Source organism: Thermobia domestica, chromosome 6 (genome assembly GCF_964235325.1).
Source record: "Thermobia domestica chromosome 6, izTheDome1.hap1.1, whole genome shotgun sequence".
Classification (NCBI taxonomy): domain Eukaryota; kingdom Metazoa; phylum Arthropoda; class Insecta; order Zygentoma; family Lepismatidae; genus Thermobia; species Thermobia domestica.
Window position 1 is genome coordinate 306,082,922 of NC_137459.1, and position 26,609 is coordinate 306,109,530.

At 35.6% G+C, this 26,609-nt stretch overlaps 1 protein-coding gene across 1 annotated transcript in view; it reads left to right on the forward strand.

Moving 5' to 3' along the window:
- The window catches only part of LOC145687612 (uncharacterized), a 117,170-nt gene that overhangs the window by 63,851 nt on the left and 26,710 nt on the right, over window positions 1-26,609 (forward strand). The window contains exon 2 of the mRNA XM_081761081.1: window positions 12,723-12,937. Coding sequence (XP_081617207.1) covers window positions 12,723-12,937 — 215 coding nt within the window. The remainder of the gene's footprint in view (window positions 1-12,722; window positions 12,938-26,609) is intronic.

The window sequence follows — 26,609 nt, forward strand, 5'->3', positions numbered from 1 at the left end:
AAACTGAGTGCATTCTTATGAGATAGATTCTGGCAAATGATGATACTATTGAGAACTACTAAGACGTTTAAGTGAAAAAAATGCGAGGTCATCGTGAAAGCCTATTTAAAGTGGTTTTGATACGCCAAGACAACATAAAGTCCATAGGTGTACCAACAAACTGGAAGGAAATAAAATGTTGTTTCACCAAATTTAGTACCCTCAAAACTTTTTTCTATTCCCTTCTTAATAATAATAATAATAATAATAATAATAATAATAATAATAATAATAATAATAATAATAATAATAATAATAATAATAATATATTTGGTTTTCAGTTTAGCATCCCTTTCAACAGTGAAGCTATATGAGAAATGAACCTATGCTTAAGGTAAGCCCGAACGACTTGAGCTTCTGTCGGGAATCTAACCTGGGTCTCCAACGGCAAAGACACCTATAATAATAATAATAATAATAATAATAATAATAATAATAATAATACAAACTGCGTTCTGGTAGTGCAAGTATTAGGTCCGATAGTCATTTCCCGGACACTAGAAATCCGGATATATTTTAGGCTTACGAGTTCAAATATACACTACTTTTCGCATAAATTTTGAATACTAATATCTGCTTAGAATACATCCTTTAATCAATAAGACATGATGAAACCCTTCAGGTAGGTACTAAATATGTTTCAAAATTAATTCCGAATGGATAAGTCATTTCCATGATGCTATCACAAACAACAGAGAACATGAATTCAAATGTGTCGAGAAAATAAATAAATAATTTCTTTCCACCTCTCTTGAGGTCGGAATTGGAAAATTCTGGGCCATGTGTCCACTTATTTATAATGAGAAGTTTACATACGAGTTTCAACTTTTTACCTTGGATTTCATCTTTTAACAAAATTGTTGTAGGTATATTAATTTTGAACCTCTTACCCTTAAATCGAAGTTATCATTGTAAGCTAGTTGGAGGTAGGTGCTAATTATGACCCAAAACTAGTTTCAAAGTTTTCACCCGTTTTACAGTGATGCGATCACAAACAAAAGACAACATCGGTTTCAATGTGGAAAGGTTATATAGGAAATCCCCTTTCTCCGCCAAATAGATTTTCAGGAACGCTGACGAGGAGACGGTCTTAAGTGTAAACAACCGATTTGGCTGGGGTCGGGATATATGTTACGGCAGACCAAAGTAGGACACACGCATTTTGGCGCTTGGGCCCATACACAGAAATTTCCGAAATAGGGGGCCCCAAACAGGCCCTACATACTATAACTAGGAAGCGAATGACGTTACTTGTATACAACCGATTTGGCTGGGGTCCGGATATGTGTTACGAAAGACCAAAGTAGGAGACATGCATTTTAGCGTTTCGGCCCGTACGCAGAAATTTCTGAAATACGGGGCCCCAAAGTGGCTCTACATGCTATAACTAGGAAGCGAATGACGTTACTTGTACACAACCGATTTGGCTGGGGTTCGGATATGTGTTACGGAAGACCAAAGTAGGAGACACGTATTTTGGCGTTTGGGTCCATATGCAGAAATTTCCGAAATAGGGGGCCCCACAGTGACCCTACATGCTATAACTAGGAAGCCACTTTTGAGCCCCATATTTCGGAAATTTCTGTGTATGGGCCCAAAGGCCAAAATACGTGACTCCTACTTTGGTCTTCCATAACACGAATCCGTACTCAGACAAATAGTTTGTGAACAAGTAACGTCATTCGCTTCCTAGTTATAGCAAGTAGGGCCACTTTGGGGCCCCGTATTTCGGAAATTTCTGTGTATGTGCCCAAACACCAAAATACGCGTCTCCTACTTTGGTCTCCTGCAACACATATCAGGACCCCAGCCAAATCGGTTGTGTACAAGTAACGTCATTCGCTTCCTAGTTATAGCATGTAGGGCCACTTTGGGGCCCCGTATTTCGGAAATTTCTGCGTATGGGCCCAAACGCCAAAATATATGTCTCCTACTTTGGTATCCCGTAATGCATATCCGGACCCCAGCCAAATCGGTTGTGTACAAGTAACGTCATTCGCTTCCTAGTTATAGCATGTAGGGCCACTTTGGGGCCCCATATTTAGGAAATTTCTGTGTATGGGCCCTAACGCCAAAATACGTGTCTCCTACTTTGGTCTGTCGTAACACATATCTGGACCCCAGCCAAATCGGTTGTTTACACTTAAGACCGTTTCCTCGTGAGACAAATATCCGTTGCCTTTATTGGAGATTTGATATGCCTAACTTAATTATGTTTGTGGTATTCTATTCTGGGTGAAACATTTGAATTCCTTTTACTTCCCTTAAGTATATATATTTCAAAAAGGACATATTTTATTGTTCATTGCTCCTATGACGAAATTTGTTATTTGTTCAAATATCATGCCTCTATATTTATTAGCGTGGTCTGAGCATCTACCAGCGATTCACTTTCAGTCTTTCATATAATAATACAGGTTGCCCCGTTCTTCTATCATCAGCGAAATTTCCAAAACGAAACATGTGTTACTTTCTTACTTTTTGTTTAAGAGCTTATTGACTGAATTTTACAACTCCAACTTAATCAAATTCCCACATTCAGTACTTCGTGAAAGGGAAATTTTAATATTATAGAAATTTATCCTTTAGTGACTTAGGTGTGACATTTTCGGAAACGTGCGTAGTCTTACTTTCAATTTAATGTTTCTGAACTGAATTTCAGACTTCTAATTTAAACGAAAATGAAATGAAATCTTTGTTTTACGTCCAACGGTTATGCCGGTTAGGCTAAAGGAGACGGCGATGATGAGTAATGAATGAAATGGTGGAATGAAGAAAGTGGGAGGAAACGGGAGAACCCCGAGAAAACCCCCACACACGGTGTTTGTCCACCATAAAGTTCACTTGGCGGGGGCTCTAATTTAAGCGAATAGTTACAGTCAACACCTACTGATTAAACAAATGGCAATTTGAGTATTTTAGAAACACTTCTTTTGCACCTTATGAGCAAAAATTTCGAATACGCTGAATCATGTTTTCTTTTATATTCAATGAAAGGTTTATATGCCGAGTTTCATCTCTCTAACTTCAAGGATTAAGGACATATACTAGTTGCTTGTAAAAGTTTTAACCCCCTTAGGATAAGTGTTCCTGATTCCCAAAAAAAATTCCTGATGTCCCGCTTTCATCCTAAAAAAAAGCATTTTCTCCAAATTTAACGTGTCTACCTATAGTAGTTTGGGATGGGTGATGATAAGTCAGTCACTTCTACTATTTCATATACAGGTGTGCAAACTTTGAGGACTACTCACGGCATTGTCAAGGCTCTATATTTGTATTTTACATTTAAAGTTGCAACCGGGTGTTTCTCGCTACCGTATTCGGTAGCCCGATCATCACCCCTGTTCTTCGCGCGCAGAGTCATTCGAAGAACTGAAAACGTACTCTGTACACAAACAGGTTATGGTTGTGAACTCGGAAAGCCTGGTACTTCTGCTTGTCAAGGTCAAAAAGTGGGAGAAAAATGGATGTGTAGAATGTAAAGAGGGTGCAACAGTGATTGATACTTGTAAGAAACATATTCATTTGTAGTTCGTGCACATTCCGCCTTCAGCGCTACTGTGGCACAACGAATATTGTAACTGTATAACTCTTGTACACCGCTAATAGTTCTATTGGCGTAAGTGACGACCGAAACTATGTTGTCAGCCCTGACTGCGATAAGGCACTGCTGTGCTGCTTTTGCTTTTCTTGTTTGTCCTTTGTCATTTGTGAGACGCCAAGCATGTTGTTTTTGCTTGTTGCACGCGCTGAACGAGTTCCTGCGAAGCGAAGTATTTAAGAAGTTATCTACATATTCTTGTTTTGCGATAAAAAATATGATAAGTACTTTGAATTATAATACGGTTTTAAATTCGTTCACTGTTGAAAAAATACGAACATAAAGCTGTACATGTAAATGTATATTAGTCGAGGACGTAGCTACTGACAGTGTTGCAGGCACGTAGCCAGGATTTCGTGAAGGAGGGGGGGCGTCCGTGACATGAAATACGGTGGTCATCATGAAAGGGGCTCGATCACTCTAAACTATATTACTGGAACATATATTGGTTCGTTTAGCCAACATTTCGTAACGGTGAGGGGGAGTGACATGAAATTCTGAAGACCCAGTACCTCGATCAATCTAAACTATTTTACTATCAACATATATTGGTTTGTTAGGACAATAAAATGACGATATGTTGGCAAGTATTTTAATAACAAACCATGAAGAAATTTCGAGCAAAATAAAAAAAAGTATTGAAAAAGATTTTGCAATATTTACGTTCTTCTCCTGTTTATTCAAATATAACAATTTTCCTTTCGTTATGACCTCAATTATTATAAAAAGTACACACTGAATACTGTCTTGTAAACTATCTTCTAATATAAATAAAATAAAGAGTTTGTTTGTGTGTTTGTCTCTGTCTGTCTGTGTGCGGCCTGGGGACCAGACGAGTGGACCGAGAGTTACCAAATTTTGGTCAGTGGTACCTTGGCCCAGGCCCCACATCAAGATGCAGTGATTTTTTTTCAAAATTTCGAAGCAGTGGGGTCTCAGGGGTCTTTCGCCGGAAACGGCTTGGGAACCAGACAAATTGACCGAGCGTTACCAAATTTTAGTCACGAATACCTTGCTCAAGGCTCCAGACCAGAGTAAACGTTTTTGTCGAAATTCGAACCAGGGGGTCTCAGGGGGGCGTTTACCGGGACATGTAAAAGTAGTAGAAAATGACCGATATTTTACTACTTATTTATTTAACAATCAGCAGATACAGCTCAGAGGCCATCTTGCATTGAATATCCAACAACATTAACAATGGAAAGGATTTGGGAAGGTATCGCCCAGGGCCAGTTTAGTAGGTGCCATCCCTGCATTTGCCTGGTAGGACTGAGGGAAACCCTGGAAAACTTCAGTCAGGATGGTAGGCAGCGGGATTCGAAGCCACGACCTCCCGAATGCGAAGCCAACGCTCTACCACTTGAGCTATTAATGTCAAATTCTTATTTTCGCGGTCGCTGAAATCAATGGTGAAACTCCAGTCGCATTAACTTCCAAATTCACGCTATTCGGCTCCGGGCCGGGGGTCACCGGAGGGGGGAGAGATACCAAGACATATAAAAGTAATCCAAAATGACCGATATTAGTGTCAAATCCATAGTTTTCGCGGTCGCTGAAATCAATGGTGACACTTCCATTAGTGATGATTTGCAAGTATGCGGGCCTAGAGTCAGCGGGGGCTGAATACCGAGGCATGTAAAAAATACCCAAAATGACCGATATTAGTATCAAATCCATAGTTTTCGCGGTCGCTGAGATAAATGGTGATACTCCCACAAGCGTTGACATCCAAATACAGCTCCTGTGCGAAGCATGTGTATATTCAACTAGTTTACAATATATGCGTTGATTTCTCTGTTGAATCAAATGCTAACAGAACTTTCTTTCAACAGAACTTTTTGTTTTTATTATTCCTCAACTACTGTCGGTTCCAAATGACAGGTTAAAGGAGCAACAGAAAATTGTCCTTGAAATGACATATTTGATACTGCAAGGATGCGATGACGAAAAGTTATGATTAAAAATGTCCACGCTGTTACACAACGGCACTTACGTTTTCGAAAGCTTGAAATCTCCCTGACTAGTAGCAGGAATTCTGAAAATTCCATAACTTTTCTTGATTTTTCAAATTATCTGACTCTTCCAGAATACCTCGCCTACCTCGCCACCGTATTGCAAGTAATACAAATCTCTTCATAAGAAAGAGTAAGCAAAAGTTTCCTGTAGTTTCCTTTTTAATTTTTAACGCTAATCCTTCTTTTTGTCATTTCATTTTGTTTTTTCCTTCTTTATTTTTTTCATTTCTGGTCTCCAAGGGGGGTCCGGAACCCCCAGACCCTCCTGGCTACGTGCCTGAATATTTATTACAGATTTTCTCGTGGAAGAATTTATTTACACTATAGCTGAAAAGTAGTACTGCAAAAACACATGTAATTCATATTGAGCACGATAGGAGACAATGTTCATTTCAGATTTTCCAGTGCGGGGGGATTGAATAAACGATGGGTGAATATAGTAATGTGAAAATTCTGGTAACTCAGATTGAGCACGCTCGGGAAATGCCCTAGAGGGAATTTCGAAGCACTAGGCCCAAGAGCCACCTCTGTAATCATCACTGACTGCCATTTCAACAATGTGTTTTATGGTCTTATGTCCGTGTTCCCATCCTTTCCCTCCCCCTCCAACTGGATACTTGATACTTTTTCTATTCCAAAGGTTTGTGCTAGTTTTCTGCCGAAACCTTGAGTTTTGAACTCTCATCGGTTTCGAGTTAGTTAATTATTTCAGTTTAGGATTCCATTTCTGCATCGAGACTATATGAGACGTACACTCAAAGATTATGATGAAACTCAAACAAAGTAATCGTCCAAATTTTGTAAGAGACTCCCACTGGGAATCGAACGTGCAACTACGTGCACGAAAGGCGCGCGTGTTAGCTATTAGAACACCGGAAATGGCGTCACCATTTTTTAGTATGTTCAAAATTAAGTTGTATTAACATCTTACAAGTTGTATGTACCAAATTTCACAAAATTAAATCCCCACGTTAAGCGGGTTTGCATATCCGGGCTCCTAACTATGAAAACATTTACGCTCAGTCCAACCTCAATCATTTCACGAATTCAACCTGTTTTACGTATGTTATTAGGACATAATATCGATTCTGATTTATTCTAAAAACACTTTTATACATTGCAAGAGCTGTAACGTCCAAATATTTACTGAGAACTCATAGTCGTATCGGAATAAACAAAAGCGAGTATGGAACAGTAAGCTGCTATAACAAAAGGCAAAAGAAGATGTGCAAAGGCATACAAAACGGTCGACTGGTTTGGAACGATACACTATCAATCACATGTGTGTGAGTACAAACCCGGTAGCAAGTTGTTTCTTTTTTTAAGTGTCTTCCTATTTTTATCCGGAGGCTGAAAATATTTCTTTGAGTAACTCATTGAAAACTTCTTTTGTTTCAAATTTGATTAGAACGGAACATTATATGAATTGCGAATCTTAAATCCATAGCTAAAAAAATGAAGTATACTCACTATTCTATTATCCTCTGATTTGTAACGAAAAACTATTTATAAACAGTGGTGACTTCAGAAAATTATCCTCGGGGGGAATTTCAATATGCGGGAGGAGGGCAAACATTGGTAGTCCACATTGAGCACGATCGGATATATGGTCCTGAAGGCGGAAATTTCTTAGCTCGAGAGGGGTCTCAAATTCTCCCTCAGATCATGTCCTGAAAGCATCATTGCTTAAAAGCTTTTCGTAACAAATATAATATTACACTTGTTTCTCGTTCTACATTTAGAATTGGCAAAATCATAATAAAAGTATAAAAATTACAATACCAATCATGTATAAATTATCCTGTAAGTTACCAACTTTGGGTCAGATTAAAACTCAAACATTTGTTTTCGGATTGCACTTAGAAGTAAGTCCTCTCTATATAATCCTGATTGGAAAGCCATGTTTAAGACTAACTAATTAATCCATATTTATATGAATATTTTTTATCTTACTATTTTTACTATTCAATAGTATATACACTTCATTTCCAAAATCAAAATCTCGAAAATATATATTGTACGAGTGCAGACTCGTAAATAAATGATTATTTATCATATATATTGGTCTCTATTCAAAATTCTATTTAATCGAATCCGACAAGAACACAGACAGAAACATCGAGAACAGGTGAAAAAAAGAGAGAAAAAGACGTTAAACCCGGCGGAGACTCGAAGTAAGTTCGAATGGTGCTTTACAAGCCGAACGCCTTAGACCACTAGGCTATGGTAACAACTAGTGATTGCAGCAAAGGCTTCGAGTAGTAGTTCTTATTACAGAATAACATTTTCTATTGCCTAAAATTTAAACCTAATTTACTTTGATATAATATATCTATTAATTTGTTTCATGAACGTTTTCGTTACTTTGATGAATGATGTATGTTGTTGATATAGATTCTATTACACGTTCTTTCGTAAATATTATAGAAAATATCAGGGTTATTTATGATCTTTTATGGAAATTGACTGGCGCATACGCAGTACACAGACAGTTCAATTGGAAGGTGAGGAAGGAAACGGTAACACACTGTTAGAATGTTTCTTTCGCAAGCAGTAGTTCCCAACCGAGGGACGGCGGGACGCTTTTCGTCCTCCTTAGGTGGCGTGAAGGGTTTACGAAGTCCCTTCGTTGTCTTATATTTCTTGAATGGTTATACACAATATCCAGTCACATCTTCTACACATTTGGAAGTGACAAATCGTAGTACAAATAAACCGTTCTCCACACACAGTGATTGTTGCTTTTCCAAGATTATAAACTGAAACACTTTTTATTTCAATAGAATATAAAAGTATCAATGGGAGGGGTTACAACCCCCTAACCCCCTGGGTCTTCGACATATCACCGCCTAAACTGTAACTTTCAAGTTAGAATCGAAAAATGGAGACAGTGACCTACTAAATATATTTTTAGTTCATTATACATTTTCATAAATAAATTAATTACAATTACAATGACAGTAAATGCTAAGTATTTATTGTAAATCTTTGTACTTTCATTTTCCCTCTTTCTTCTCAATTGAGCTTGAAAAATGTAAAAATTGGAGGTTAAGAACTTCAAATATTACGTATATTTCAGCGTATTACGGAATTATATTTAATAGAATCAAGCAGGATCACAAACAGAAACGTCAAGAAGAGGTAAAACCAAATTGTACTGTGGTGGGATTCGAACTACTCTTGAATGGTACCTCAGAATCTCTAGCCGAATGCCTTAGTCCGCTCGGATAATCTGACAAGTTGAAAATATAGTAAGCGTGTTTCATGTTCAATCTTTTGTTACAGTATGAAATCTATTTTGTATTCTCTGGAGTTTAAGCCTATTTTGGCCTGATGTAATAGTCTGTTGAAATTGTTTTATGTTTACGGTATTATTTACTTTGACGAATGATGTTGTTAATATAGGTTCTATTACGTATTGTAACCCACCCAAGTTTCATAATAAAATGAAATTTTGTAAAAGGAAAATTTTGTGAGATGAAACTCCAGTTTACTCTTAAGTCGGTTATTTCTCTTGGAGTTGGAAGCACTGCATAACCTTCGGTTGGATTGCGCGAGTCGTCGATCGGGATGACGTCACGTTGCAGCCGAGGTTCTGGCTTTAAGACTGAAGCGCTTCGCAGTGTATAAAATGAGGTAAGGGTGTTAGGTCCTTCGAAATAGAGAATGGGTCATTAAAATTAATATTTTTCCGTATAATCGTATAGTTTAGTTAACTTCTTTTAAGATCTATAAAAGTTCCTGACTATGGTTATTATTTAGAAGACATTATTATTACTCAATATATTTGGAAGCACTTATTTCTAAAAATATTGCCAAAGGAAAAGTAAGAAAGTAAAAATAGTTAACTGAATAGTTCATGTTACTGGTTTTGTGTAGGCAGAGTTATGCCTTGAGTTAAAACATGTTGATTCTTGTTTTCCTTGATAAAACTAAAGTAAAGTCGCTAGTCAGGAAGTTTAATATATTGAAATTACGGAAAATATTAAGGCTAGTGGAGACATCAAATGAATGATTTATGTCTTAGGTCCGCTTTTGAAAAGGAAAGAAAAAAAGGAATCTATAGAGTTGCAGATGAGCTGTTGCTCGTAACTCATGTATTTTGACCCATATATTAGGAATCTTTCCTCCCACATTTTCATTCCAAAGAAAGCCACTTTGCAGTAACTTCGAGTTCCATACATTTTGATGATATTATTGTATAGGTTTCTAAATTCTATATTCGGATTTACGATTGGTTATAGTATTTACTTCAGAAACTTTTGTCACTTGAAAAAAAAAAACTTTTGGAAAATTAATGTTGCTTGCTAACGGAGATTTCGATTAATGATATTCTTACTTGTTAAAATTGTTGAATGTTTTCTATATTACTATTTATATAACACGTTTCGGATTTGTTATAATAAAATTTTCCATTTTGTTAGAAAACTTTTTACATTTACAAGTAGTTGTAGAAATATTCCTGATTATCTTAATAGTGACATTTTGCGTACAGTATAAGCCTTTTCCAGTATTGAACCTCACTCTTCACGTCGTCATTATTCTCAGCCGTGGGAGAGTGGAATTCTCCTTTCTCTCTCCTTTTAAAATTCTTGTATTCTAAAGGGGGAAGTGGGGTGACGTCCGTTCTCGCAGGACTGTGGGTAGTGGGGGCTATTTAAAGATTATATGTGTATCGTTCATCCGTTACATATATAATCTTATATATAAAAGAGAACGCACAAATCCTTTGTTCCCTCATCACGCTAATACGGCTGAACCAATTTCTTTCATTTTGGGGGGGTTATTAGGATTTGGACCCTAGATGGTTTTTATCATATCACTTTAATTTTTAATTACCAGTGTCTTGAGATAATTGACCATTCAAGTGTCCATAACGTACAAATCCTTTGTTAGTTCATCATAGGTAAAAATAAACGTATTTATATGCAACCCGCATGACCGTGCCACTCGGCGGGTTAACATAAATGACAGGCGATATAATGTTAACATTTACTGCAATCTTCTATGGTTTTTATCATATCACTTGAAAGCGAAAAAGTAAAAATTATCTAAGTAACAAAGTTTATTGCGTTCCGGGGTGACCGCAGCGAAGCGGGGTGAACGCTGCTAGTTTTTAAATAAAATAAATTTTATACACTGCCCTGGAAAGGCAAAATTTATGCTGGCTTCGAGGTCCGGTTCGGGGAGGTCCAGCCAAAAGTGTTCCCCTTTATAAACTAAAATTTGTGTGTATTTCTTTGGTCAAATTAACCTCTAAAACAAGTAACATATTTTCATTATACTATGCCTTTCTTGTTGAGTAATATAAATGTATATGAATGTTGACATAAAATACTTAATACAGTGTTGCCGGGGTCGGATACAAAATTTATGGTATAGTAGGTCATTGTGTAATAAGAAAATAATTATTGATAAGGTTGTAAAATTAATAGTAATTATCCTTTTGGTTTTTTTGAGCTTAATATTTTGTGGTGTGCTTGTAAGGATGGCACAGTCAAAGAGACACATGTAAAGTCTCGATTTTCGGATTCTTCAAGTTCTAGTGGGGATGAATTTCTTGGATATTCTTATGAATTTAGTAATCCTATGTTTGATCGTTTAAGGCCTTCAGCCCATATTCAAGTGAATCCTCACGAACCTTTACTAAGTGGTCAAAGTAGACCATTTCAGGATCAAAATTATAACGTGGATCCACAAAGTAATGTGGGACACAGTACAAGGTTTGCGAATTCCTCGCCTAATTTAAGAGCAGGAGGGAGTCAGAGCTTGCAAAATAAATATAGAGATCGGCCATTTAATATGGCAGCTTCATTAAATTTAAATTTTGAGAAATTTGCTTCGGAAGGAATCTATAAATCTTTGTTGCATGATATTAATAGTCTACCTATAATAGATGGTACCAATACTGAGTCTACATTTCAGTTTTTATTAAAACTTGATAGTATTGTCAGAGGTAAGGGTTTGCCTTTAGATCTTGTGTTGGTAGCTTGTCTTTCTCGTACAAAAGGAGAAATGCAAGAAGTGATACAATCGTTTATTGGGGACGCTTCCCCTTGGCAAACAGTTTGTAGACATTTAGTGGTGCGATTTATTTCCACTATTGGTAGAACACAATTCATGCGATTATTTTTCTACGTTCCCATGCGGGAGGATCATTCATTATATGAGTTCGTAGATAATAAATTATCGATTATTCACGTACTTGATATGTCCTTTGATGAAGCCACCATTTGTAGTTTAATCACTAATATGGTAACGCCTTCTGTCCATCAATTTCTAGCTGAAAGAGGTATGCCTATCGATTTAAATCAATTGTATTTAGCTGCAGAACACTATGATGCTTTGCATAGGTATAGGAAGGATTATTATAAATTACTTAATCGAGGTAGTAGCGTACGGGACTTGGTACCACCCCGTAAATCATCTTCCTTTATCGGAGCGAAGAACACAAAACAGCAAGTAGTGTTGCTATCTCGTGAACCAAGAAATTTACATAAAAATTTAGTTTCTCCAGCTATGTATTCTTTACCATCTAACTATAAAAATTTTGATAAGGCGGAATTTTCTCATAACCATAATTTAGAATCTCAACACTTAACTCAAAATAACTTAGACGTAAAACAAAATGGTAGTAAATTGGAAAATTTGTTAGCGATTCCTGTTTACATTACGGGTATGCGTTTTAAGTGCTTAATTGATACTGGGAGTACGAACTCTTATTTGGCTCGACATCTTTATGATGAACTTAGAAAAAGGTGTAAAATAAAGACAGAAAAGGTGAACGTTCAGACGATTGGCTTAGGAAATGTACAAGTTACAGTGGATATGAGAGTAAGACTATATTTTAAAATTGGAAGACACCAATTTAGTGAAAGTTTCTTCATCGTGGACTCTAATGAGTTTGATCTTCTGCTTGGAAATGACTTTCATACAAAATACGACGCCATAATAGACATTGCTGGTAATTTATATAATATAAAAGCTCGGAAGTTAGTGGTTCCTATAATCCGAGCTGATGAATTTTTGTGTACCCAGACTTCTCTCGCTTCTGCATATACTTCTAGGAATGGGGTGAGTGGAAAGCAGCCGCCATGCGACCTTGGTTGTCCGAAAGCTACACCTCAGCCTAGATCTTTTGGTAATTTCAATCAGAGTTTGACTCCATCGACATCAGTAACCAGAGACAACGGAGTTAACACCACGTTTGATCCTGGAGTGGAATTCGTTTTTGATCAGTCCATATTGCATCCACCGGAGACTAAACCGGAGGAATCTCAAGGTAATTATACGGTTCCTGATCAATTATTACTATGTGATTCTAATTTACAGGAATATGTTAATAACTTGTTAACTTCATATTCTGATGTTATTGGAAACAAAATTGGTAGAGTAAAAAATTTCACTTACAAAATTGAACTTGCCGATAAAACTCCCATTCGATTGCAACCTTATCAACTTCCAACGCATAAGCAAAAGGAATTAGATTATTTTATTGCCCAGCTTTTAAAAGACGATATTATAGAGGAAGTAGATTATTCTCCCTACACATCGCCCTGTTTCCCAGTAACAAATTCAGACGGAAGCAGGCGTCTTGTAATTTCATACGGAGAAGTGAACAAAAAGGTTATGGTAAACAGCTATCCTTCTCCTAACATGGAGAATGTAATATCTAGTATTTCGGACAATAATATTTTTTCAAAACTTGATTGTAAATCCTGTTTTCATCAAATTCCTCTGTCTGAAGAGAGTAGAAATATTACTGCTTTTGTGACAAAAAATAAAATCTATCGATATAAATCAGTACCAATGGGATTAGTGTTATCACCTTTTGTTTTAAGTAATTTGATGTCAAAAGTCTTTGAAGGGTTAATTGGTAAGAATTTAGAGATATATTTTGATGACATAATTTTATTTAGCAAAGATATTGAGAGTCATAAAGCTCTATTAGGGGAGGTATTATCTCGAATAAGAAACTGGGGAATTACTATTTCAGAAAAGAAGTCCTGTCTATTTCAAACTAGTATTAAATATTTATGGTTTCGTTTTGAAAATGGCAACATGTCAATAGACCCTGAGAGAATTAAAGCTATCCAGGGGATACCAAAACCAAAGAATAGAAAAGGAGTGAACAGAATATGTTCATTTTTCTCATTCTATTCAAAATTTATTTATGGGTATTCAGAGTTAATTGCTCCCCTTCAAGAATTAAGATCTGTAAAAAAGCCTTTTAAATGGACTAAAGTTCATGATGAAGCCCTACAAAAATTAAAGGATGCCTTTTGTAGTCAGGTCATTTTGAAAGTCCCAGATATGAATTCCAACTTCGTAATACATTGTGATAGCTCTTTGCGTCATTTTTCTGGGGTTCTCAGCCAATACGATTCGGAAGGGAATCTTAGACCTGTATCTATGTTTAGTCGGGCAATTCCACAATCTGATTGGAGTAAAAATATATACGAATTAGAACTTAAGGCTCTTTCTTTATCTTTGGAAAAATTTCAGTATTATTTGGCAAATCCCTTTGTAGTATATACTGATAGTAAGAGTTTAACTTGGTTACTTAATAACCATAAAAGACAAAGGAGATATGGAACTATGTTAGAGAAAATTTCAAGGTTTAAATTTCGTATAGTCCATGTAAGATCAAAAATAAACAGTATAGCCGATTTCCTTTCAAGGGTTGGAAACCATCTAGAATTCTATACAAAAGACGATAATACAATGGAAGTCGTAAAAGATCATAATAAAACAGTAAATTTGTCTTTCATTAATTTTTGGCAAAATCCTGTGTTTAATGTACCTCTTACAGATCACCAGAGGAAGGATCCTGAATTAAGAGAGATTATCAATAGGTTAGAGCATAAGGAAGAAGTTCCTCCGTATGTATTAAGAAGTAAGATCTTGTTTAAAAAGACCAAAGGTAAAGGGAATAATGGATTTAGAATTGTAATACCTAATTCTTTAATTCAGTCGATTATTGAGTATTCTCATTGTCCAATAATTCATGGTGGGCATATGGGATATCGAAAAACCATTGCTAAGGTCGCTGAAAAGTATACCTGGCCTACTTTATATTCTGGCATTAAGAATTTTATACAATCTTGTCATTTGTGCCAAACCTGTAAAGATTCCAATCGAAAACCTATGGGTCAATATTTTACAAAAAAGGTAATGCACCCAAATTATACCTGGTTTATTGATATTGCGGGGAAATTGCCTAGTAGTTCTGGATTTGAATATATTTTAATTGTCACTGACGCCTATAGTCGTTTTGTCTTTTTAGAACCTTTAAGACGACTAACTTCAAAAATCATCTGTAATAAGTTGCAGGAATTATTTCTTCGATACGGCTTTCCTGGTAAAGTCCTAAGTGACGGAGCTTCTTATTTCGTGAGTGATTACTTCTTGAAATTATTGTATAGTTATGGTATACAGAGTGTAAAATTCTCCCCATATAACCCACAATCGAACAGAGCCGAACGTACGGTGAGATCGGTTAAAAATTTAATTCGTATTTATGTTGATAAGTCTCAACAGAATTGGGCCCAATTACTATCTAAAATTGCTTTTACTATTAACATAAGCATGAATGAAACTACTGGGACCAGTCCATGTGAACTTTATATGGGACGGAAATTTTACCATCCATTGGATGTTAAATGGTTGATGGATTTAGATCTTTTAGACGATGACCAGGATAAAGAGCAAAAATTAGTCAACATAAATAATAACATTGAACGCGCTTGGAAACATAGTGCGAAGGTATATAGTCAAAAACATAGTCCTGTTAATTTAAATATTGATGATTTAGTATTGGTTAAAAGGTTCATGAAAATTTCAGCAGAGAAACATTTCAATCCAAAGATCGCCCCTCAGTGGGAAGGCCCATACCGCCTTATTTCTAAACCTACACCAAATACAGTTTGGCTAGAAAATATTGAAAGACCATATGTTCATATAAAACGTCATGTTCGTTTTTGTAAGAAATATTTTCCATCGAGACAATTTAATCAATCTAACCCATAAGGTAACACGAAAAAAAAAATGATTTGATGTGAGAATTGAGGTTAAGTAAATTATTAATATTGTACTTATTTATATATTTTAGGATGTTTGTTCGAACAAATTTTGTGTGTTGTATATATTTTTTTATTCCTGCAGGAATGCCTCGTCCGAGAAAGTGAGAGGTCAACCCTTTTCATTTTGTAAATATCTCATCATCACCCTTTGTGTATGTTATGTAAGGAATTGGAAAATTTACTGTAGCAGTTTGTAAAGAAGGCGTTAGCATTTGAAAATTAATAGAAGATTTGGTAATGTATTGAAATTATTTTATTATTCAACTTGGGATTTGTTATGGTTAGGAATTTTTTTTTGACCGACCCTCGGATATTATGTAACCCACCCAAGTTTCATAATAAAATGAAATTTTGTAAAAGGAAAATTTTGTGAGATGAAACTCCAGTTTACTCTTAAGTCGGTTATTTCTCTTGGAGTTGGAAGCACTGCATAACCTTCGGTTGGATTGCGCGAGTCGTCGATCGGGATGACGTCACGTTGCAGCCGAGGTTCTGGCTTTAAGACTGAAGCGCTTCGCAGTGTATAAAATGAGGTAAGGGTGTTAGGTCCTTCGAAATAGAGAATGGGTCATTAAAATTAATATTTTTCCGTATAATCGTATAGTTTAGTTAACTTCTTTTAAGATCTATAAAAGTTCCTGACTATGGTTATTATTTAGAAGACATTATTATTACTCAATATATTTGGAAGCACTTATTTCTAAAAATATTGCCAAAGGAAAAGTAAGAAAGTAAAAATAGTTAACTGAATAGTTCATGTTACTGGTTTTGTGTAGGCAGAGTTATGCCTTGAGTTAAAACATGTTGATTCTTGTTTTCCTTGATAAAACTAAAGTAAAGTCGCTAGTCAAAAAGTTTAATATATTGAAATTACGGAAAATATTAAGGCTAGTGGAGACATCAAATGAATGATTTATGTCTTAGGTCCGCTTTTGAAAAGGAAAGAAAAAAAGGAATCTATAGAGTTGCAGATGAGCTGTTGCTCGTAACTCATGTATTTTGACCCATATATTAGGAATCTTTCCTCCCACATTTTCATTCCAAAGAAAGCCACTTTGCAGTAACTTCGAGTTCCATACATTTTGATGATATTATTGTATAGGTTTCTAAATTCTATATTCGGATTTACGATTGGTTATAGTATTTACTTCAGAAACTTTTGTCACTTGAAAAAAAAAAAACTTTTGGAAAATTAATGTTGCTTGCTAACGGAGATTTCGATTAATGATATTCTTACTTGTTAACATTGTTGAATGTTTTCTATATTACTATTTATATAACACGTTTCGGATTTGTTATAATAAAATTTTCCATTTTGTTAGAAAACTTTTTACATTTACAAGTAGTTGTAGAAATATTCCTGATTATCTTAATAGTGACATTTTGCGTACAGTATAAGCCTTTTCCAGTATTGAACCTCACTCTTCACGTCGTCATTATTCTCAGCCGTGGGGGAGTGGAATTCTCCTTTCTCTCTCCTTTTAAAATTCTTGTATTCTAAAGGGGGAAGTGGGGTGACGTCCGTTCTCGCAGGACTGTGGGTAGTGGGGGCTATTTAAAGATTATATGTGTATCGTTCATCCGTTACAGTATTCGCTCATAAATATTACAACAATTGTCAGGATTATTTATGATATTTCATGAAAATTGACTGGTGCATGCGCAGTAGAAACAGAAAGATGCACTTTACCGACATTTGTCATACACGCCAGAACGCAAATTTCTAACAGGTTCTCAAAATGCCTCGTTCTAAAGGTTGTGGAGAACTGTCTGTTGCTCTGAGAGGAGAAATCATAGGCCGAGCAAAAATGAGACAAACTGTGCCTCTGATTGCTAGAGATCTGGGATGTGACAAGAAAACGGTCAAGAAATGGGTTCAGCGACATGAAGAAGGTGGTGAATGGTTCAGGTTTCGGTCAAGAAGTGGAAGGCCAAAAGTGACAACTGCAGCTCAAGATCAAGCTTTAGTTACAGAAGTAATCAACAGACCTCTACGCCACACGTCAATCCTCTTGGACAAAGCCAGCGAATATAATTGTTCTCAAGAAACAATAAGAAGATTATTCGGGGCTGGTCTACACTGTTCAAGACCCGCTAGGAAGATTCTCCTGACTGAAACTCACAAGGCCAGACGATGGAATGGGCACAGAATAATATAACCCAACCTCAGTCATATTGGGACTTAGTCATCTGGAGCGACGAGAAGGTTTTCAAATTCTTGTTCAGGACGAATATCAGCACACTTTTGGGGATACATGACGGCTGCTGGTCCTGGAGATTTGGTTGCGGTGCCTGAGAGAATGAACAGCAGTGTTTACATTAATATCCTCGAAAATACGTTGTTACCGTCCTTAGAAAGAAACTTCCCCGAACAGGAAGAATATATATTTATGCGTGACAACAGTGCTGTTCACACTTCCCGGCAAACACGAGAGTGGCTAAGTGAACATCCAGAGTTAATTTGTATTGAGTGGCCCCCTCTATCCCCAGATTTGAACCCAATTGAACATCTGTGGGCCTACATGGTGCAAGAATGGGAAGAGAGACGTGAAGACAGAGACCAAATGTTTATTCAAAATCATGTTATGGAACTGTGGCAACATTTTCGTGACACACCGTCGTATTGCTCGAGACTTGTATCTAGTATCCCCTCCAGACTTCAAGAAGTTACTGACTCTGGAGGTGACTACACGAAGTACTAGTGTGTTATTTTTTGTGTAAACATTTATTTAAGTTTCATTTATTTATTATATCTTTATTTTTTTCAAGAGCAATACTTTCGTTCTTCATTCTTTTCCTTTGCTTGTTTACTTATTAGTTCGTTAAAACTTAAAGGAAGAGTAGTATATCTTCAACAAGTATTTGTGAATTTACTTTGAACGTTTCTAAGAATACATTTACTTTTTTTCTTACTCTATATCATGCTCAATATTACTTTCATTTCAGTTAATTAATAACTTTATTTCACATCTCGGATAAAAGTATTATTGTCTTTTTAACGATATTTTTTCCTTTTGATTGTGTAATTTCTAGTTTCATTGAATTATCTAAATTCGAATGAATAAACCACATTTTCTTTATTGTCCCTTCCTTAGCTAAGTTCGAATTCGAGAAAAATGTGGTGTAATATACGTTCTTTATTCTTCATATTGTGCAGTAATGACAATATTAATTATTTTTCATGAGTCCAGTTGATCAGTGAGAACTTGGACAAACATTAACCTGGTGATTCTTCACGCAATGACAAGCGTAAAATACATTTTAGCTGTTCTTTATACTTCACAGCGATGAAACATTCTAACAGTGTGTTAGCGTTTCCTTCCTCACCTTCCAATTGAACTGTCTGTGTACTGCGTATGCGCCAGTCAATTTCCATAAAAGATCATAAATAACCCTGATATTTTCTATAATATTTACGAAAGAACGTGTAATAGAATCTATATCAACAACATACATCATTCATCAAAGTAACGAAAACGTTCATGAAACAAATTAATAGATATATTATATCAAAGTAAATTAGGTTTAAATTTTAGGCAATAGAAAATGTTATTCTGTAATAAGAACTACTACTCGAAGCCTTTGCTGCAATTACTAGTTGTTACCATAGCCTAGTGGTCTAAGGCGTTCGACTTGTAAAGCACCATTCGAACTTACTTCGAGTCCACGCCGGGTACAATGTCTTTTTCTCTCTTTTTTTTCACCTGTTCTCGATGTTTCTGTCTGTGTTCTTGTCGGATTCGATTAAATAGAATATTGAATAGAGACCAATATATATGATAAATAATCATTTATTTGCGACTCTGCACCCGTACAATATACATTTTCGAGATTTTGATTTTGGAAATGAAGTGTATATACTATTGAATAGTAAAAATAGTAATATAAAAAATATTCGTATAAATATTGATTAATTAATTAGTCTTAAACATGGCTTTCCAATCAGGATTATATAGAGAGGACTTACTTCTAAGTGCAATCGGAAAACAAATGTTTGAGTTTTAATCTGACCCAAAGTTGGTAACTTACAGGATAATTTATACATGATTGGTATTGTAATTTTTATACTTTTATTATGATTTTGCCAATTCTAAATGTAGAACGAGAAACAAGTGTAATATTATCTTTGTTACGAAAAGCTTTTAAGCAATGATGCTTTCAGGACATGATCTGAGGGAGAATTTGAGACCCCTCTCGAGCTAAGAAATTTCCGCCTTCAGGACCATATATCCGATCGTGCTCAATGTGGACTACCAATGTTTGCCCTCCTCCCGCATATTGAAATTCCCCCCGAGGATAATTTTCTGAAGTCACCACTGTTTATAAATAGTTTTTCGTTACAAATCAGAGGATAATAGAGTAGTGAGTATACTTCATTTTTTTAGCTATGGATTTAAGATTCGCAATTCATATAATGTTCCGTTCTAATCAAATTTGAAACAAAAGAAGTTTTCAATGAGTTACTCAAAGAAATATTTTCAGCCTCCGGATAAAAATAGGAAGACACTTAAAAAAGAAACAACTTGCTACCGGGTTTGAACTCACAAACATGTGATCGATAGTGTATCGTCCCAAACCAGTCAACCGTTTTGTATGCCTTTGCAACATCTTCTTTTGTCTTTTGTTATAGCAGTTTACTGTTCCATACTCGCTTTTGTTTATTTCGATACGACTATGAGTTCTCAGTAAATATTTGGACGTTACAGCTCTTGCAATGTATAAAAGTGTTTTTAGAATAAATCACAATCGATATTATGTCCTAATAACATACGTAAAACAGGTTGAATTCGTGAAATGATTGAGGTTGGACTGAGCGTAAATGCTTTCATAGTTAGGAGCCCGGATATGCAAACCCGCTTAACGTGGGGATTTAATTTTGTGAAATTTGGTACTTGCATTATAAGAAACAAACATAAATTAAAATTATAAGAAAATCTTAATAAAATCTTTATAAACGTTTAAGAATATGCCGAAAAGGCCAGAAATTTCTCAATCTCTTTCCCTCCCATGTCGTGGTGCCATTTAAAAGTATACTTCAAAAATAATAAAAAAAAACTCTACAGTCGCACTACAACATTGGATGGCAAATAGTCTAGTTTTTCTTAATGCATAAGTTTACATTAATTAAATTCAAAAGTTGCATTCTAACTTCTTTTTAAAATGTATCAAATGTACCACTATTCGTCTTAGCACTAATGAGAACTATGGATTCGCCTTTAATATCCGTCATTTTCGATTACTTTTAAAATGTCACTCTTCTCGATTCTTCAGGGATGAACTTGAACGGCATGTAAACAGTCATTATCCATATCAGCGACTCACCCGAAAACTACGAATTCAACACGAATATCGATCATTACAATTATTTTAAAATGTCAGCTCTCCCATCCCCACTCCTTGGGATGCTATGGGTTCCTTACCCTCCCGTGTATTTCTTTCCAGATTGTAAGACATATAAAGTTTAGTTGGAATTAAATCAAGTGTTACATAAATATGAAAGAAAAAATGTTTTAAAATTAACGGAGGTGACTCTTGAACTGGAAGTGGCAAAAATCAACGACTTCTGGTTCAAGATTGATCACTGCAGAGCAAAAGACGTTAGTAGAAAACTAGAAGCTGTTTCTGAAAATCGATTGAGCGTCCTAAGAATGCATATTATCTCTGTTCTTAACCTACAAGTAAAACAGAAATTGGTAGCGATTAACTATTTCCTGTTTTTAACGTTGATTGCTATGGAAGAAAAACTGTAATAGGTAACAAAACGCTGTTTTCCATAATCGATTGTTTAATTTTCATTACTGTGGAGCAAAAGCTGTAATAGATAGCGAGAAGCTGTTTTCGACAATCGACGGAGCATCCCAAGAATACATTTTGTTTTTCCATGACACTCTAATAAAATCAGAAATGACAGGGTGTCTACTAAAATTCCAAAATGAAATTTCATGACATTTTCCTTAACAAACCATTAAATTTAGTAGCATTCTCAAAAGCGAATTTGAGTGCGACTTGGGCAAATTTTCACGCACGTGCTAGAAGCGTGCTTTACTTGTGATTTGGTATCGTCTAAAGCCATATGCGTTTTTGGTGGTGAATTTTGACATTTTATAGAACATTTACAAGTATGTACTTATATTTGTACAGACAAAATGAATCGTGACCCAAAAGCAAAATTTCTTCACTTTCATGACCATTTTCTGATTTCGTGACTTTCTTTAATCCTTTTCGTGACCGATAGACACCCTGGTAATCCAGTATGACTTCCAGGTTCAATGTAATATACATAGAACATGACCTATAAGAGACAGCGAGAAGAGTTTTTTTTTTTTTAAATGAGTTAGCGTTCTTAAAATAGGTACCATCTCTTCTTTTACCCTGTAAACAAACACAATTATTAGAAATCAACCACTTCCGGTTTTAACGTTCATCGTTGTACAGTCTTGTTCAAGAAATCTTGACCATTCACACTGCTATGAAAGATGATATTCTTGCAACCGCAAAAGGAAATTATAATGCTGTGACTCTAAATAAACTTCTTAATCGACCAAACAAAATTCACATTTATTTGATTTAGTTCTAACTATAGGTAAGACCACAGACCTTTTCAAAGAGAGATGAGTGGCAAAGTTTTCTTGAACAATACTGTGTATGACAAACGGCAATAGATAGGCACGGTTTTTGTATTCGATTAAGCGTCCCTAGAATATATTCCATCTCCACTATAATCACTAGTAAATAACACTAAGTGGTAGATATCTACTACAACTTCTGGTTTCAATTTTAATTGAAAAATATTGGTTGGTCCTGTTTACTGTCTTTAAGTGATTTTGTTTTAAATGAGAAGTCCTAAAGCCAAATTTCATGTTTGTAACTTTTAGAGATTCTGAGATACCGATATGCTATTATATGAGTAATAATTCCTATTCTCACCTTTTCCTTCTCCTTTATTACTAAGATATAAAAGAAATGGTGAAACATGTGTTAAATTGTTTTAAATTGGAAATCCAAATACCAAATTTTAAGTTCCCAGTCCTATACGTTTCGGAGATAAGTGTATATTATTAAAATAACTCTCACCACAATTCCTCCTCTTTTCGTGAATTTTCAAAAATTTTTCTTAGTGGTACCCCACGTCACAAATCCTATGTAGGTGTAAATTCAAAGTTTCCTGGTAGTCCCTAGAGCAGTGGCTCCTAATCTAGGGGTGCGAGTCTCTGACATAACTAAATTTGAAATTACAGATATTACGAATGTTGTAACAAACATTAAATTAAATATTTAAACACGAAATAACTATTCTGTAAGAACTGTGGTTTCATTCACAAAACTGGTAAAATATAATATTCCACTGCACTACAATGCTATGCAGGAATCTTGCTGGAAATAAATATAAATTTGTGAGAATATGGCTATTATTATTTACTATTATTATATGCAAGCCCGTTCTTCGTACGGGTAGAATAGGTTTATGGGAAATATTTGAAAGTTATATTTGATCACTCTTTCCCCATTACGTTACTTATTTGAACAAAAGTGAAATAAAACCCCTAGCTCGAGCATGTTCAAAAATGTGTTTCATACGATGCAGTATTTATTCTTTGCAAGAAATCTAAATTCTCTTCTGCTTTTACGATTATTTCGAAGTGAGTTGATAAAATTGAAATGTCGCACATGCTAAATATGTTTAAAAATTCATTTTAGACGTTTCAAACAACTTGCCACACTGTAACCTCTTTTGGAAGCAGAATTTTCGAAAACGCTGGGGCGTGTCCACATGATGACCTCGTTAAGTAAAAAGTTATATACCTAGTTTCATCTTCTATGCTAGGAAGATATTTAATTTTTGCCGTATACATTAACTCCTACACCCTATTAGGATACGAATTTTAACGAAACTGACATGGTTAAGAAATGGCTTCAGCCAAGTGCTAACTATGTTCTAAAATTCTCAATCATTTTTCACGAGATGAGACGGAAGTAGAATTTCCTAGAACGCTGGGTTGCGTGTCTACTTGGTTTTTATGTTAAATTTCATCTTCATACATGAGAGAATTGAAAGATACTGTATCTTTAGCAAATATTTTAGACCTTGACCCCTCCCCTTAGGATACACATTTCAGTGAAAGTGATATGATGAAACCATGCTCTAGAGTAGTTCTAAATATGTTCAGTAATTCTCCTCGAACATTCTATGATGATGAGATAGCAAACACCGATTTGAATGTCGAGAAATAAGTAAATTAAATCCTCCCTCCTGCTTAAAAGGATAATTTCGAAAACTCTGAAATACGTATTCCATTCTTTTTAGTTCAGAGTTGGTTTACGAAATTTCACATTACGAATTTAAGCGAATTTCACATTTCATGACATTTTCTGAATAAATAGTGGTAAATTTTAATATTATAGAAATCGTCTCTTTTCTCCATCTTTAAGAGGAGAATTTCAAGAAATATAAGTTCAATTATTTATAGTTAAGAAATCAAAGCCAAATTTCACACCTCAAACGTAAGCAAATGCAGAAATTTTAATAGGTAGACACTATCCTCCATTCTCATCTTCGGACAGAATTTTCGGAAAACCTAAACATGTATTGTTTCGTTTCTAATTGAGTTTAATTTTGAAATTTCACGTCTCCAATATAAAGAATTCTTACATTTATCAAGAGGGTATTATGATGGCAGTAGAAAATAAGAATGGGAAGGTAGTCAGCGAGAGAAATGAGGTCATAGGAAGGTGGAAAGAATACGTTGAAGACTTATATGAGAGTAGGGATAGACCGTGTAGCCTAAATGTTGAAGTAGAAAATGAAGTAGGCGAGGATTATAAAGGATTTAGTATTCTTAGGGATGAGTTTGAAAAGGCTATATCCGAGATTAGAAATGGAAAGGCAACCGGAATAGATAACATACCAATCGAATTCATTAAAAATATAGGAGACAAGGGAAAGAAAGAATTGTTCCGATTATGAAATGAAATATATGAAACAGGAGAATGGCCAAAAGACTTTCTGAAAACCATCATGATACCGATGGCTAAGAAATCGAACCCAAAGAGATGTGAGGATTATAGAACTATTAGTCTCACATCTCATGCAGCTAAAATTCTGCTCCGAATACTGAACAGAAGGTTATATGAAAGAACAAATACAAAAGTTGAGGAGGAGCAGTTCGGGTTCAGAAGAGGCAAGGGCACAAGAGATGCAATTGGATTATCAAGGGCGATCGGTGAAAAATTTATAGAAAAAGGGAAAGAGGTGTATGTTATATTTATTGATCTAGAAAAGGCTTTTGACCGCGTGAATTGGGAATTGTTGTTGGGAGTTCTAACGAAGATAGGGTTGGAATGGAAAGATAAAATACTAATAAAAAACTTATGCATGAACAAACAAGTGAGTGCTAGGATAGGGGAAGAACTGACGGAAGAGAGTGCAATTGGAAGGGGAGTTTGACAAGGATGATGCCTCTCGCCAACACTATTTAATGTCTATCTAGAAGAGATAGTGAAAAAGAGTTTACATGATGATGATGGCATTTCGGTAGGAGGTAGAATGATTAAATGCATAAGATTTGCAGACGATATGGCGCTTGTTGTAGAATCTGAAAAGAAAATCAATAAAATGTTAGAAAAAATGAGAAAGGGATTTGAAGAATATGGGATGAAAATAAATGCTAGAAAGACAAAAGCCATGGTGATTGGAACGAAGGGGTCTGTGTCAAATATAAAAGTAGGAGGGGAGAAAATAGAGCAAGTGAATAGTCTTCGACACCTGGGTAGTATTCTTAGTAATGACATGAAGTGCGAACGTGAAATAAAAGCAAGGATAGGAATGGCGAAAGAAGCCTTTAGGAGGAAGAAAAGTCTGTTTTGTGGGAACTTGAATAAAGAGTTGAGAAAAAGACTCATAAAATGCTTCGTGTGGAGTGTTGTACTGTATGGGGCGGAAACGTGGACATTACGTAAACGTGACGAAAATCGACTGGAAGCCGTCGAAATGTGGGTGTGGAGAAGAATGGAAAGAATTAGTTGGGTAGAGCGGAAAACGAATGAGAGAGTGTTAGAAATGGTGGGTGAGAAAAGAACACTTTTAGATATTATTAGCAAGAGGAAGAGAAACTGGTTGGGACATTGCCTAAGAAGAGATTGTATCATGAGGGACGTCCTAGATGGTAACTAGGCGGGAAAGAGAGGGAGGGGCGAAGGAGACTACAATTAATGGATTATATAAAAACAGAAGGATCATACGCGAAGACGAAGAGGTTTGCGGAGGATCGTGAGCATGGAAGCTTCTCAGCTGCGGCAAGTGGCCTGCCAATAAAGGCAGAATACCTATGATAATGACATTTATCATTTTCTAAAAATAAATGAAATAAAATTCAGTTGAAAAATTAATGTTATACGAATTACTCCTTTCTTGTTTAGGTGCGGAATTTTCAGAAACTGTAAGAATTCGTAGGGACCTAGAGTCTCTTTTTCGGACTTCGTCTCAGGAAGGCAGCTCCACTTTTTGTATTCAATACTATACTTTGTAACAAAATTTATGCGCTGTACAATATATATAATAAAAGATAATGCACTCCAAATAAAAGATAGACACGAGGGTGAATCAAAAAGTAATGTCTTGTGTGGTATAAAAGTCTATTAATTAATGAACATATAACAGCAAAAGGCATTACAGATCATAGCTTCAATTTTACTCTATTGAGCGGACGCGGTGGCTCTGTGGTAGAGCGTTCACCTCGGGCGCATGGGGTCCTTGGTTCGATCTTAGCACGCGCTAACTGAACTTTGTTGTGGACAAATACGTTTGCGTGCGTTTTCTCGTGGTTATCCCGTTTCTTCCCATTTTTCATTCCACCGTTTCATTAATTTCTAATC